The sequence below is a fragment of the Danaus plexippus genome, chromosome 10, assembly GCF_018135715.1.
Source record: "Danaus plexippus chromosome 10, MEX_DaPlex, whole genome shotgun sequence".
Taxonomy (NCBI): domain Eukaryota; kingdom Metazoa; phylum Arthropoda; class Insecta; order Lepidoptera; family Nymphalidae; genus Danaus; species Danaus plexippus.
In genome coordinates, this window is record NC_083543.1 from 567,500 (window position 1) to 582,014 (window position 14,515).

At 30.5% G+C, this 14,515-nt stretch overlaps 2 protein-coding genes across 2 annotated transcripts; both read right to left on the minus strand.

Moving 5' to 3' along the window:
• Positions 1-397: 397 nt before the first annotated feature.
• Positions 398-1,139, minus strand: LOC116766909 (flexible cuticle protein 12-like). The gene is made up of 3 exons (XM_032657053.2): positions 1,066-1,139; positions 762-889; positions 398-675 (listed from the first exon to the last, which is right to left on the minus strand). The coding sequence occupies exons 1-3, from the start codon at positions 1,072-1,074 to the stop codon at positions 489-491; spliced, it is 324 nt and encodes a 107-aa protein (XP_032512944.2). The 5' UTR covers positions 1,075-1,139; the 3' UTR covers positions 398-488.
• Positions 1,140-5,530: 4,391 nt separating this feature from the next.
• LOC116766934 (flexible cuticle protein 12-like) lies at positions 5,531-6,373 on the minus strand. Its single transcript, XM_061521562.1, has 3 exons — positions 6,230-6,373; positions 6,020-6,147; positions 5,531-5,864 (listed from the first exon to the last, which is right to left on the minus strand). The coding sequence occupies exons 1-3, from the start codon at positions 6,236-6,238 to the stop codon at positions 5,672-5,674; spliced, it is 330 nt and encodes a 109-aa protein (XP_061377546.1). The 5' UTR covers positions 6,239-6,373; the 3' UTR covers positions 5,531-5,671.
• Between the last annotated feature and the right edge of the window lie 8,142 nt (positions 6,374-14,515).

Consider the following 14,515-nt stretch of genomic DNA (forward strand, 5'->3'; position numbering starts at 1 on the left):
TGAAAGCTCTCAATGTTAATTACTAAAAGTAAAGGGCAGGTTCCTTAGAAGATGCCATAAAAATAATAGTTTTTGTTTTTAATGAGGATAGAAAGTTTAAAATTTTAGAGCAAAATGGAGAATTTGAATATTTTATCTAATGCTATAAAAATAAAAATTTGTCATAAAAACAATACGACAGAATGAAACACCTATTGTTATTTGTTCATTTCAATAAAAAATAGTAAGATTACATAAAAAGCAAGAGAAAGGAGTTTTTAGATCAAACCCCTTCTAAGAGTAACTCAAACATTCACAAAAATAATTTATTGAATTCTTACGACGCATTTATAGAGAAAGTATATAGAAATTGATAATTTCAAAGGATTTTTAATTTGTCATAAAGTAAAAGACTTACTAGGAATAAGAAAACATGTATTTAACTTGTTTACAATTTCAACAAAAAGACAGTCAACAAAACCTACATAGCCTAATTAGTTTTGGTTTGTTTAGGCGGGGAGATGGGCAGCTGATGGTTGGAAGCCCTTGTCGTTGGCGACGTAGTCTACGCGGTAAATCTTGCCATCAACACCAGGATAGCTGAAGAAACCACGCACTTCAAGACCCTCGTTCTCTAATCCGGCGTTCTTCAGCTCGGCAACCTCAGAGGCAACCTTACCGTCACTGGTCTCGTAGCTAAAAAGCACAAAGAATGATAATTAGTTTTTAAGACTTCAATTTAAAGCTTTAAAAACATCTTTTAAATATTGTTCTGAACTCACGCGAAGTCGTAACCGTTGACTCCGATGTTGTTTAGGTCGAACCTGACCACGCTGGCGGCTTTGTCTGCCGAGGCGTCGTACACAGGGACGGCGACGGCTGCGGCCACGAACAGAACGAATACAATGAACTGAAAATAATATGATATATTATTTTCAGTTAGTAACTCCTAAAGATAAACTAAAATAAGATTACACTGTTAAATTACAAATAAAATGCAAGTATTCTAAGTAGTTGATTCCAATTGACAAAACTGCTACAAATGTTCTATTACATTTTAAAGACTGCTTTAATTTGGACACTTACAGATTTCATTTTATATTGTTTTTTGTTTTTTAGGTTTTGTGAGAACAAAGCTGTGCCGGTGACTGTGATATCAACATAACTCTCACACGTTTATATACCACCTAGTAAACCTTGTTTGCATATATTTGGATTCGTTTTTCGCCTATAATTTTGATGCACGCAAATTTAACACTAATGATATAAATCTGACCTTTATAAATCATCTTGCTGAGCATTATTATTTAGTGCATGTCTCAATAAGTCCTGACGTATCTTTATGTTACTTCTACTGCTATAAAACGATAAAAAAAATACATCTCCTTGACTCTATTTTACATCTTAAACATTTACAAATTGATATATTTTTTATTAATTCAATTTTATTCTGGTTTAGAAAATAATTTCTACAATATTCGGGTAACTTAATGCTTATTCCAACTTTACATCGTCAGTATACATGCGAAGCCTTTGCCTTTTCTATTTAAAAAGCCTACGTTAATTCTATAATGCGTTAAGATTTATGAATAAAAAAATTTCAACGCTCCGTATGTAATAAGACGACTTAGAATGTTGAATTGTATGATTTATATATTTAAAACGCAAAAGAATACAATACATGAACTATTGGTAACTTAAATACATTGATATGTTAATAATATTTACAATTTATGTATTGTAATTATTTGTGTATTCTTATTCGACTGCGGTGTTTTTGATAGAGTTGTGAATAATTGTTAACATTTTCATTATTCTCACTTGCGATTGTTATTTTGCATAACCATACCATGAATCAAACAGAAATTGAGATTCTCATATAAAAAGTTCAGTCCCATTCCTATAAACTATAATGCTATAAATAAAAAAGCCAGCCTCCTACAAGTTTTTGAACATAGTGATATGTAGGTATTTTTTATAAAACCATTAGTTTTTTTTATATTAAAACGTGCAACTCGGAAAAATATAATCTTCTGTAAACACTACGCAGTCTTCAACTTCATTTAAAATATACACTATCTTCACAACTCTCTCTGTCTTTTTGGATAAAATAATGACTATATACCACTATATTTAATTTGATGTTCTTAGAAAATGGAAAATTATATACAAAAAACTCTTAGTAATAAGTGAGAATATGAGTAACACTACGTCAATGTTGTCACGTCCGACCTTGACATTCACTTTCTTATGGCCAAAATTCTGTTAAGTGACTCTTCATACCGATGCTGAACTGTGCTGGACTTGATGTACATTTCATGTTTTGTATTTAAGACGGTAATAAAAAACTCAGAAAACTGATATTAAATTCATACTATGTTCTCCTGTTGTTGAAGGTTTTTAAAACTAACATGCTTGTTACCAAATATTTAAAATTATTGAAAGGTGAATATGGTGGTAGATGTCAGCGGATTGATACGAGACGTGATTTTATTTTTATAGTTTTGCTTCCCTTTATGAGTGAAGACTGCCACTGTTATGACTCTTTAGGCGAAGGATAATGTATTTCCTACATACTAGCATAATTTTATTTGGCACATGCATTCGGATTTGCACCATCAACCGGTGTATTTTTTCAGGAAAGTTGCTTGAAACCGCACAATTTAGAGATGTTAAAACTACAAAGGTTTTTTGTAACCCATCTGCTAGTCCTACGAAAGGATGGTAGTGAAATCTTTTCTTGAATGCAGTTCAGCATTCTGAAAGTAGAGTTTTTTTGTTCCCAGCCAAAGCAGTCAAAACTAATTTCTGATAATCTATATTACATTCTCTGACCTACACCTACTACTAGGATTGTGATTTACCACCTCCAGCTTCATTTCACCATTAAGTAGAATAGTAGTCAAGCACTATCCATTTTATATTAAGAAAAATATCATTTTAATACAGTTAGTGTGGTCTTAAGGCTTACTATTGAAACCTAGTTTTGAATTTATTAAAATTTATTGTCTTGACATTAAAAAAATCCTTGAATAACTCAATAAATAAGAAGACGTTTCAGATGATCTACAAAATCCTACACTCCGATCATTTAATGTCAAATCAACCGAATGTTACGTCGTTTTGATTGTCATAAGATGTCGCATTATAATTTATTATACATACATATAAGATCATTTGGATAGGTTTCATTGTTTTATTTATTTAACAGAAATTTCTCATTTAACGTATAACAAATTGACTTTAGTTAAATGCCTAGAAAATTATATGTTATTTAATGTTAATATATTTAAGTAGTAAATGATATGATCTTAAAAATAGGTACAACCAAAAAAGCTGTTTCACAAAAGGTAAAACTTGATAAAAAGACTTACTAGATGATTTCTATAACTATTATAATCTGTACAACCTTTTTGCTAAAATGACCATACTAAGGAACTATGTTTTCAAAACAACAATTATTATTATTTAACAAAAAAATATCCGAAAAGCTTATTGTTAAAAAAAATATTTTTAACCCTTAATGTGTAGTGAAGTTGTTCATGTCATGTATCTCATGAAAATAGCAATAATCTTAAAATAGCTACGAACATATATGACGAAACAGCTCAAATTAATGTTATTAAAATCCCGATACAATTATACCAGTCAATCTTAATATATAAAGTCCTACTTTATATTAAAGATCATATCTAAAAGTTGTGTTGAATATCAGAAGATGTCATATGTTCGATATACGGAAAATAAAATACCAATATGTTTGACATCTAGTGACAATACCGCCATTGAGGAAACGTCATGTGTGTGTCAAGGTCATGGCAGTCTGTGTGCCTAGCCTAAATACCACATCTCTAATACATTTTATGTGAAAATATTGCTTTGTGCCCTATTTTTTTTCTATATAAGGTTGGACTTTGTCAAATTCCACATTCAACCGTTCGTTCGGTTCTTTTAAAATGTTTTCGCTTCATGTATGAATATTAAGATTAAGATTATTGTATGTTTTTATTTCGGTTTTCAAAGCATCTAAGATATTTTTAAATCATTAATATAAAAAAAGACAACACTATTGAACTGTAAGTTACTGCAGTAATATCACACATTCAAAGCAATAACACATACATGGTATCACATATTCTATACACTCCTAAGTCACCTTTCGTCTTTGCCTTTACGAGATATCAGAGTGTCGTAATTATAATAAGGTCGTAAAAGGAACTTGATTATAACCTGTACGTAGCACATCACACCTCAACAGCTAATTTTAAAAGGAAATGTTCAGTTGTTATTTATAAAGACTAATATAACCAGTAGAAGACAAACTATATAGTATATACATATTATGTAGTCTAGAATTTTGACCATAAATTATTTTAAATATAAACTTAATTTTCTTCACTATTTAGAAACTATGAATAAAACTTTTAAATCTAACTTCATTGTTGTGTGGGTCGATCGGAACGCTGCCTCGCGATACGTAACACTTACACAACAAGGTTAAGGGCGAGAGGTTATTAAAGAAAAGGTCGAATATCGATCTGCAGACAATCTAAAGACGTCGATTGTTAGGTGATTAATATTAATAACGTCTGAGCGTTTGTTACGTATACGAGTATGTTTCTGACGTTATTCCACATGTCGACATGTCGACGTTTCATGCGGCGTTGCTTACTTTCAGAGCATATTTATTTATTTCTCTATTCTATAGACTTTATTCCCGCAACAAGTAGTTAAGCTAATTCAACCAAGACGCATTCACACTTCTTTTTTTTTATATGTACAAACCGTATATACAGCGCATCTATACTTCAGTACATTATTTATCATTTTGCCAGTAGGTACGACAAAATTTAAATGCATTCAAAATATGACATTACCGGATTCTCAAAGAGCTACATATATATACTTATTTCAGAATTCCTGGGTTCATTACATACGTTCTTTAAATTTACATCCACAAGAAAATTCATCTTTAATCATAGATAAACTTAAACGAAAATTAGTAATAGTTACACAGTTTTTTCCATTTATTGATAATTTTTGCAAACAATTTGTATAAATTTGCATGTCGCTTCTTCATATATACATACAGATGCACATACTATTTTTTTGTTATTATTCGTTGTACCTACATAGAGTACGTGCTGACATATTGTATGTATGCATTACGTCACTTTACTAAAGACCGCTGCATAAGCAACTTAAATTACAGAATTGAGGATTCCTCGGATGACATTTAATTCATAGCGATATTGTGATGGGATTGGTTAAGAAGGTCACTAATTTACATAGCGGACTAAGTGAGCACTAATAAGCGGAAAAATATTCATATGCAGTGTTATAAATTGCAACATCAAATTATCTTATTATATAGATTCTTTTTTTTATTACATTCTCATTCTAAAAACGTTTATCCTAATTTTGAAAGAAACAGTTGTCAATTAATAATTAAAGTATATTTTTTATGACTCATATATCCTCCAATATTATGAATGTCTTTAACTTTTATTTTGAGAGTTTGATTTAGGGTAAAAACAATAAAAATCCTATGTAAATTATTATAATGTAATGTTTATTAACAAATATACAAAATCAGAACGGTATCACAGATCGCTTAAATGATCTTTAAAGAGGGTAAGAAGGTTAGGGAATGAGTATTTTTGGACTAGAGATTGGATAAGGTGTTAACGATTTAAGCGTTCTGGGGAAGATGTTTGCCGACGGGCCGGAAACCGTTCTTGTCGGCGACGTATTCCACCAGGTAGTTGACACCGTCGGGGCCGACGTAGGAGAATTGACCACGGACTGAAATACCCTCGTCCTCAGAACCGACATCCACCAGCTGACCGTCTTCTTCGGAGAGAATGCCGTTGGAGGTTCTCACTCTGAAATTACCGAATGAATTTAGCAATTTTGGTACACGACTGATTAATGTGGGAAAATATTAAACACTTGGTGCTATAAAAATAAAACGTGACATGATTCAACGCGTGTACGTAATCAAGGCAGCTGATGTGATAGTTTTCCATGTAAGTCTCACCTGTAACGGTAGCCTCCGACTCCGATGTTGTCGTTGTCGAATTCAACGATCTCTGCGGCAGCATCAGGGCTGAGAGGTGCGGCGGGAGCAGCGACGGCCGCGGCCACGAACAGGGCGAGAACAATGAACTGGAAGAATATTCATTACTTAGCACCTCAGAACCCCTTTTCCGACAATCCGAAAATAATTTATCTTCGACCGTCAACGTACCGATTTCATGTTGAAAGGTTGTTGTGGGTTATTGCAAAGCAGTCCAACGAATGATACTCCTCAGTTGAAGATGCTGCTATTTATAGTGAGCCAGGTCGCACAGCAAGGACGTATTGTGACATTTGAACTTAGAAGCATCTCAAGTCAGCGATCTGCTTTAACATAGAATATATGTCCTGCTCGGTCATTAGGATTCCGTTAAGAAATACAACTTATTCATACATTGATTCTTGACCATTTTTTCTTATAATGTTAGTCTCCTTTCAACCCGAACTCAATACAATAAATTTCTTATGAACAGATACTTTAGGTAACTTTTTATATTTTCTTATAAAATATAATTATTATTCACGGGCTTAAACAGTTCATGAAAAAAATACAACTAATGAAATAATGAAGTGGCCTCAAAATGAAGTAATCATTTTTTTATAAATACATTTAATTTTTTTATTTGGAGAATTTAATACAACCATAATTTTTGAAGAAATATGCTCAAGAAAGTAGTTTAATTTAAACAAAAAATATTCTCAACGTTTAATTGGAATTATAATTTACGTAATAAGACGTTACATAAATATATTTTGATAAAACATAACAAATAATAAAGACAGCGATATATAATAAATTAACATGTAATCGAATATTAAAATACAGAAATAAACATATACATTATCAAATGCATTAGAAACGAATAAAACTATAGGTTTTTGAACCGCGTCTAATGTTAAACATAATCTCGAACAAGGATTCTGTAAGGTCGCTGCTCCTAATATTACATAACGCAGACTTTCCCAGACTGTGTGCTCATTATTATGAAATGAATATTATTTAATATCAATAATTTTTGTTATAATATATTCCAAATTTAAATTATCTAAGAAGTGTGTGATTCTTATATAGACTATTATGTAACAAGGCCAAATGTAAAGATAGGGGTGAAGTGAAAAGCGCTTCATAACTACATCAGCTACTTACAGGATGTTTTGTATGTCACTTGGAGCTTTTGAACTTTTTTATTATATATATACGATTATTTAATTCTCATTAGACTTATATTGTATGTTTGTTTTAACCAATTTCGTTAAAACTAATGATGATATTGCGAAGCTATGTTAGAGATTTAAGAACCATTTTAACAATTTATTTTTGTCATTTATTACAAGATTACATATGATTACAAATATAATGTTTATCCTAAACTAATAGTAATCATTTTAAAGTTTTATATATATATATAGTCATGTCTTACAATCTAGGCTTTTATTACACAAAGATAAGGCGTCACTGAGAGGTTTGACACAGTTTTTTCATAAACTTATGTGACAAGCGCCTTTTGGCTTGCAGGAACCGGATTCGATGCAAAGGCTTTTAAGCTTGAATAACCTTTATCAGGAGTTTAAACTCTGACCAAGTCAGTCAACTTTTATAAAATTATTCGCGATCCTCTCTAATAACTAAATATTTTAATATTAACGCCTCTCACATACAATTACACGAAAAATCGCTTAACTAATGGATTATATACACTTTATATGTAGTGTTTTTAATAAACAGCATAAACTATTTAAAGAAATCGTTAAAAGAGGTTTCAATTCCCTCCTTAATAGGTAAACAAAAAAATTAACAAAATTATGTATATTTTTTAGTGCTACGTGTAGTCTGATATGATTCTAGATTTTAGAACAGGTTTCAAAGATAATACTATCAGCCTTGCAGGTTTTGCGTTCTGATATATAAAAGTGTGTTATGTTATTCTTTATATTATTATTATTACTATTTTTTAAATGTCATGTCAATCGAATATTCAAAAAACTTACACAACTACTACGTTATATTTAGTTAATTTAATTGACTATGTTCTTATTTCATTATGTTTCAAATTACTTATTCGATATACGTTCAAAGAATTTTAAATCTTATTTCTTCTCATTAAGATTTGTTTAAATTTGAATTATGTAAGTCGTAAGGGTCTATGTAATTTAACTTATAAACATTACGTATTATCATACATAGCACGAACAGATCGACAGTAGGAAATAAAGACTTCACAGAAATATTTTAATTTAACATTTTTTAATCAATTAGACCCCAAATAGAAATATAACTGTAGTCTTCATTGATTTATCGTTAATATTAAAAAAATACACTAAGATACATAATAGTTTTGAAAAATGTCTATACTTTATTGCTTTCGTTGACAGCTTTACTTAATTTTCTTCAGCCCTCTAGAACTGTCCTGTCCAAATCTGTAACTATTGAACTTAACAGCTGAAACAAACTCAGATACTTATGATTATTTCGACATATTTATAATAAATAAGTAAAGATATAAACGGTCAGGCACCACTGATGAACCGGCCAGCCTTGTGATACTTGATAGAGTACATGAAACAATTTCATTACAAAGTAATTCTTTCTACGCGTGCTCAATATATTTGGTGTAATTTGTAATAAAAAATTTCAAAAATGCTAATTATATCTGATTTTGATTTCGCTATAAAGACTATCGGAAGCAGAGGGAAAACGAATTTTGATTGATTCAATAACTATATGCGAAATATAATGTTATAATATATGTATATAATCATTTTTAAAACATTATCAAATAAATTACATGATTACATTTACGCACAGTACCAAATGATATTTGCAAACATGCAATATGTTTGAAATTCTCTTTCGTTCACTATACAAAAAATTAATCTAAAAATTTTTTTTTCAAGATTATTAATTAAATATATAGCTTGCAATAGTAATATATCTTCGTAATATGTCTATCATTCGAGTAATAGGCAAAAATACACGGCTTTAATTCTATCGAGATTATCAAAAAGGCACAATAATTATTTCAACTAACATTGACATGACAGAGGTGACATTTCAAAACTCGCTGCGCCCACGTCGGTATTGTGATCAAAGATGGCGCGATTTCTTCATTTATTAATCATCGTTTACAAATATTTTACGATTGTCATAAAAAAAATCACGTCCTAAATAAATAAAACAAAAAACTTTAAAACGGAAAAAATACTAAAAATAATCTAATCTCCCATCCTTATCTAAATAAAAAAACCTTTCTAGAAACACTGAATTAAATCTATTTATTGATATTCATAAAAAGTGCTACAATAAACTTTTATGTGAGCTTCGACCTTGGAATCATATGTTTAAAACCAATCCGTTAGTCTTCAAAACTAAAAAAAAACATCAATAAGTTCTTCCGTAAATGTACAAACAAGATAACCGTTACACAAATATAATCAACGACCTTAAACTATACAGCCACGAAACATCTCGGCATCTAAATTATGCTCATTTGTTCACATTCTTTGTACATTTTAGTTTTGAATAGTGAATCACAAACAGTGAATACATGCGACTTGCAATAGGCGCCATTAGAGTTATATTGTGCTAATGTACACTTATGTAGAAATGTATAGATTATTTTAATGCTTTTTAAAAATAAGCTTACTTAAATGTATAATATATGTATGTTAAATGTAAAGCTCTTGTTTTAATCCTTAAAAAATTCGCTGCAAGTTATATTTCTAGACGTAGTATGCCATCGAACATGGCCACTTTGCACGTTAGTCACTTGTATAAAAAATAAAGATATTTAATTAGGTGACGTCATTCTAGATCCCATTTGTGGACTGGCTAATTTACTGCACTTCCGTGCTATGGAATATCGGCTATAAGTCTTCGGAGGATAGTGAAAATAAAAGTGTTTATGTCAATTCCTTATTGGTATTAATTTTTTTTAAATTCTCCTATAAAATCGATGTTGATGGATGTATAATAATTCGTCTTAACTACCCTGCAATATAAAAGGTACATTTAATATACGACAAAAAAAAACTTGTTCTTTTTTCAAAAATGTCTAGTATATCTCAACAAATTTTAATCGATTTAGTATATAATACAGAATGGGTCTAACGAATATATCATTTTAAAGTTGTACTTTCTTAATCGACCTTTATTATATTTTATAGTCTTTGTTTGCTTCAATAATATATAACCTTCTTTGAATCACTAAAAACCAAGGCAACCTGCATGCTAAACGTTTTGGTAGAACATGATACATGTGTATCCTATTTTTTTTTTATTGAAAAACGTGATTAGAATTCGGTTTAGACAAAAAAAAATCTTTGTTCTTTGAAGAACCAGTCCACAAATGTTTAAAATATAATAAAGCGAACTGCTTTAAGTTTTTACACTATACTACTAAATATAAAAAAGTCAACAGGTAAAACTTTTCTAGATAACCCAATTCTTAGACTCTAAACTTTAAATGTCCTACTTTATGAAATAATTACGTATTCCAATATATACTTTAATACTGGTTTGGAGCTGTATTGACAAGTCAGGTGCAGGACTAATGCTAGTACATCTCCATGCCGTATTCGGTAACATTTTGATATTACAATATATGAAATGCAAAAGCATCTAATATTAAAGAGCGTTACTAAATCAATGGATCCGTCTTCACATGTGAAAGCCTGACATTTGTCGGTGTGAGTAAATGCCACGGATTTCGTCAGTCGTGTTGTAAAGCTATCCACCTGTACAGCGGACCTTCCTCTACTAAATTTGTAATAATCATAATATTACTATATATGTTAATATATTTATAAAATATATTAAATTAATATTTCTATATGACATTTCAATATCTAACATTGTCGCTGGTCCAGCGTAATTACTTTGTCCCATTATAAAATATACGTTGACATTTAAATAAAATCGTTTTTTAATAACTGACACATAATTATAATATACTTGGCATTGTACGTGGCTTTGCTAGTACATTTTTGTTCAGCTTATTTTGAATAATCTTTTTTTAACGCTCCTCATTAATTGACATCAACTAGTTACTAATGCTTTGAATTTATATTCTGTACCTTTTTTTCTCTGTTTAATGAGATATAAAAATTTAAATGAAACTAATATTTTTCGGATAAACTACGCGTGATTTATTTTTGTAAAAAACTACATACTCCCGACGTTTCGGTTACTTTTCCGCAACCGTGATCACGGGCAGACGAGATGTCAGATATAACAATATTTTTTTAAAAAATTATGAAAACGACATAAAAATTAATTCAATCTCGTATTAGTATTTTTTTATCGACACCGATTGATTTTTTTTAATAAGTTCATTTGAGGATATAGGTCGTATAGCATTCCTCGACCGCATGACTGTCACCTGTCATGAGCGCTTGAATCCTGCTTCAAAGTTCATAAGTTCAATTGAATCGTTATATTTTTTTTTATTGGACTGTCATTAACAGACCGTTGAATATCAAATGTTACAAAATTGATTGGCTCTAATATGATTTATGATTGAAGGACGTCACCTAAATCATTTTACGGAAACTCACTCATGTTAATTAACAAAAACTAGTTCTTATATAAAATGTAGGAAAATCACATTTTGCTGTACTTAGTCTGGGTTATGACGTCACAACTAAACAATATCTGATGTAAACCAACTTAGTTCTCCTATTACGGGATTTGAAGATGATAAAGACATTCTCTTCGTAACTCCCCATCATCAGCCTTCGCCTCTTTAATTCGGTATTCAATATAAAATCAGATGATTTTTAAATAAAAACCGATAATTCGAAAAAGGGAAATCTATAGCTCTGTTTCTTGCTTATTTTTATTCAGTTTAAACTGGATGTGAGAACTATTTCGATACTGAGGATTTATATTAAATAAAATTGGAATAATAATTTATAATACACGTCAAATAAACTTCATTGATCAACAGACCAGGCCAGTGTGTGTGTGTGTGTGTGTGCGTGTTTGTGTGCCTGCCGACGAGACGACAAAATCTCAATTCCTAGACGCTACCTTTGACTTCACGTCCCATAAATTCAGTCCGACCTTCATATTTGATATAACACTGCTATAATTAATCAGCACTTAGCGTCCATGACGTCTAAAAGGTATATAAACATTAATAACTACTTACGATTCCGTTTCCATTCTCTAACATAGAAATTAATATTATTGCATCATTTTAAATATTTCTTCAAATATTAAATTAACCGATCTTTAAAAATAAAAACCATTTTACGTGTCGTAAACTCGTAACCAATTCATGATCATTTACCTAATTATTAAGTTCCTGTCTTAGCTAGTTCGACACATTCAAGTTACATTACATCTAAATTATGGTTTTGTTAAACTGGTACCGAATTCGATGCCCGCTTCCTACACTTTCGTGTATTATAAAATTAATAGATTCCACATCGATTTTGTAAGTTAATGAAAGCCCTTTGAGGAACTGTGTCTAAAAAGAAGTTACGTGTAACTTCCAAACCACATTAGATAAGTAACAAAACAAGTGTGTTAAGCTGAAAGTTTGGATCATACAGTTTAATTTTAGTGTTATTTGATGAGATCACTCGTTCCCCTGTAACAGTGACTGTGACAATATAAGTAACGTGTTGGTACGTGCTTCTCGAGACAGGATCACCTTGACATCAAAAATATTACATAATTAGGGATAAAAAAGAAGAAACGAAATCACGTTTCGCTGAAATAATAATTATAAAGTGGCGATAATGCGTTCATCTTGTGTGACACGTCGATTAACGCTTCGTTGAACGAGAATACGTTGTATGACTATATATTTACGTTTGGTATCAACTATTACTGGCGGTTATGCTTATAAGTAACTTAAAGATATTTCCATAACATTCGATATCCGATACGAGATAGTCATTTTAACGGCATATTACGGATCTCATTTTCTGCTTCTGTTATGCACGTAACAGATTTTTTTCTGTTCTAAATGCGTTATGTGCTAAAAAAATACATTGCCTCAATACAAAATTTTTCCTAATATATTAATAAAATTATACCAAGATCCGGTACGATTTAACAGTTTAATCTTCAATGAACACGTCCGAGACAGGCTAATAGGTTGGCAGATAGTGATCTTAAACAAAAGACAAATGCTCTGTCTATGTAGCCATAAGACATTTAATAGCGACTTGCCCTTTGCAGGACGCGACCTTACCATCTTAACACAACAACGTGCTATTTATAACCTGTTCCTACTGACTAGGAGCTGTTCCGCGACTTGGTTCATTATTAACTCACCAAACACAATTTCACGTCATCACTCTTCCTAATGCAAGCTAAGTTTATGTAGGCGTTTCAAATATCACAAATGCTTTAATAAATTCAGATTCACAACTAAACCTTTGACGATTCCACAATTCGTTTCAAAAATCGCCTATTATTTTTCCAAATTAAATAACGACAAAATCGTCAACCAAATAATAGAGCTATTGAAAGTAAAATTGTTATAAATAAAAATATTTTTTATATTTCAATCAAACTTATACAGAAACCTAATTTACGAGGTAAAAAAAATTACTACTCATATATAATGTTCATATATTTTTAGATTTAAATATAATAAATTGTACTTTATATCCTGAGACGTTCAATATAAGATATTTTAAAGTAAATTAATAAAAAAAACATGTATATTCTCCGTGATAGCAGAGAGCAGTTGATATGAGAGCGATTATTGAGTCACATTATAATAGTGATGTCAAAAGGCACCATTAGATGGAAGCAGTACTCAAAAGTATCATAGCCCTTTGTAACGGTCACGCGCGAGACATCAAACAATAACTACGCTCGCTACCAACTAGCGAGCAATTTAGATACATATTTCTGATATTTGTTCTTTTTGGTAGCTCCGATAACGTAAAAGATGCTTTTTCATTGATATAATGCGTGTCTCTTTGTGTTCATTCAACCTACAAAAAACCTCTCCACGTCTAATAGTAATAAAAAAAAATTAACATGTTTTTAGAGAGACTTAAAAATATATATATTCTAATAAGCTTCTTTTAAGCAGGAAGACAAACAACATCTTTTTTATGAAGTTCTGCCATTCGTCTATGTGTATGAAGAAATCATTGAAAAGTCTCGATTGATTTAAAGTGACGTGTACTTGATTATAACGTTGATGCAGTATTCTTATAGTTACAGGTAAATGGCAACAAACAAAATCGTATGAAAATCTGTCTGTATTAGTGCATTAAATAATAAATAAATATCATGAAGTCATTGTGAAAGTACAAAAAACAAAGCATAAAAACCTTGTACATCTGAAATAACGAACCAGTTAACGAAAGCTCCAGCGAGGAGATGTAAGCTTGTGGAAAATTATTTTTTTAACAAAATATATGTAATTCATTAAAAAAACTTTAAATACGTTAGAAATACCGACACAAACTAATATATATATATATATAT

Excerpts from the sequence above, each read along its gene's own strand:
- LOC116766909 (XM_032657053.2), bottom strand. Across the intron at positions 676-761 it reads GTCAACGGTTACGACTTCGC|CTACGAGACCAGTGACGGTA; the intron begins GTGAGTTCAGAA and ends TGTGCTTTTTAG.
- LOC116766934 (XM_061521562.1), bottom strand. Across the intron at positions 5,865-6,019 it reads GTCGGAGGCTACCGTTACAG|AGTGAGAACCTCCAACGGCA; the intron begins GTGAGACTTACA and ends CGGTAATTTCAG.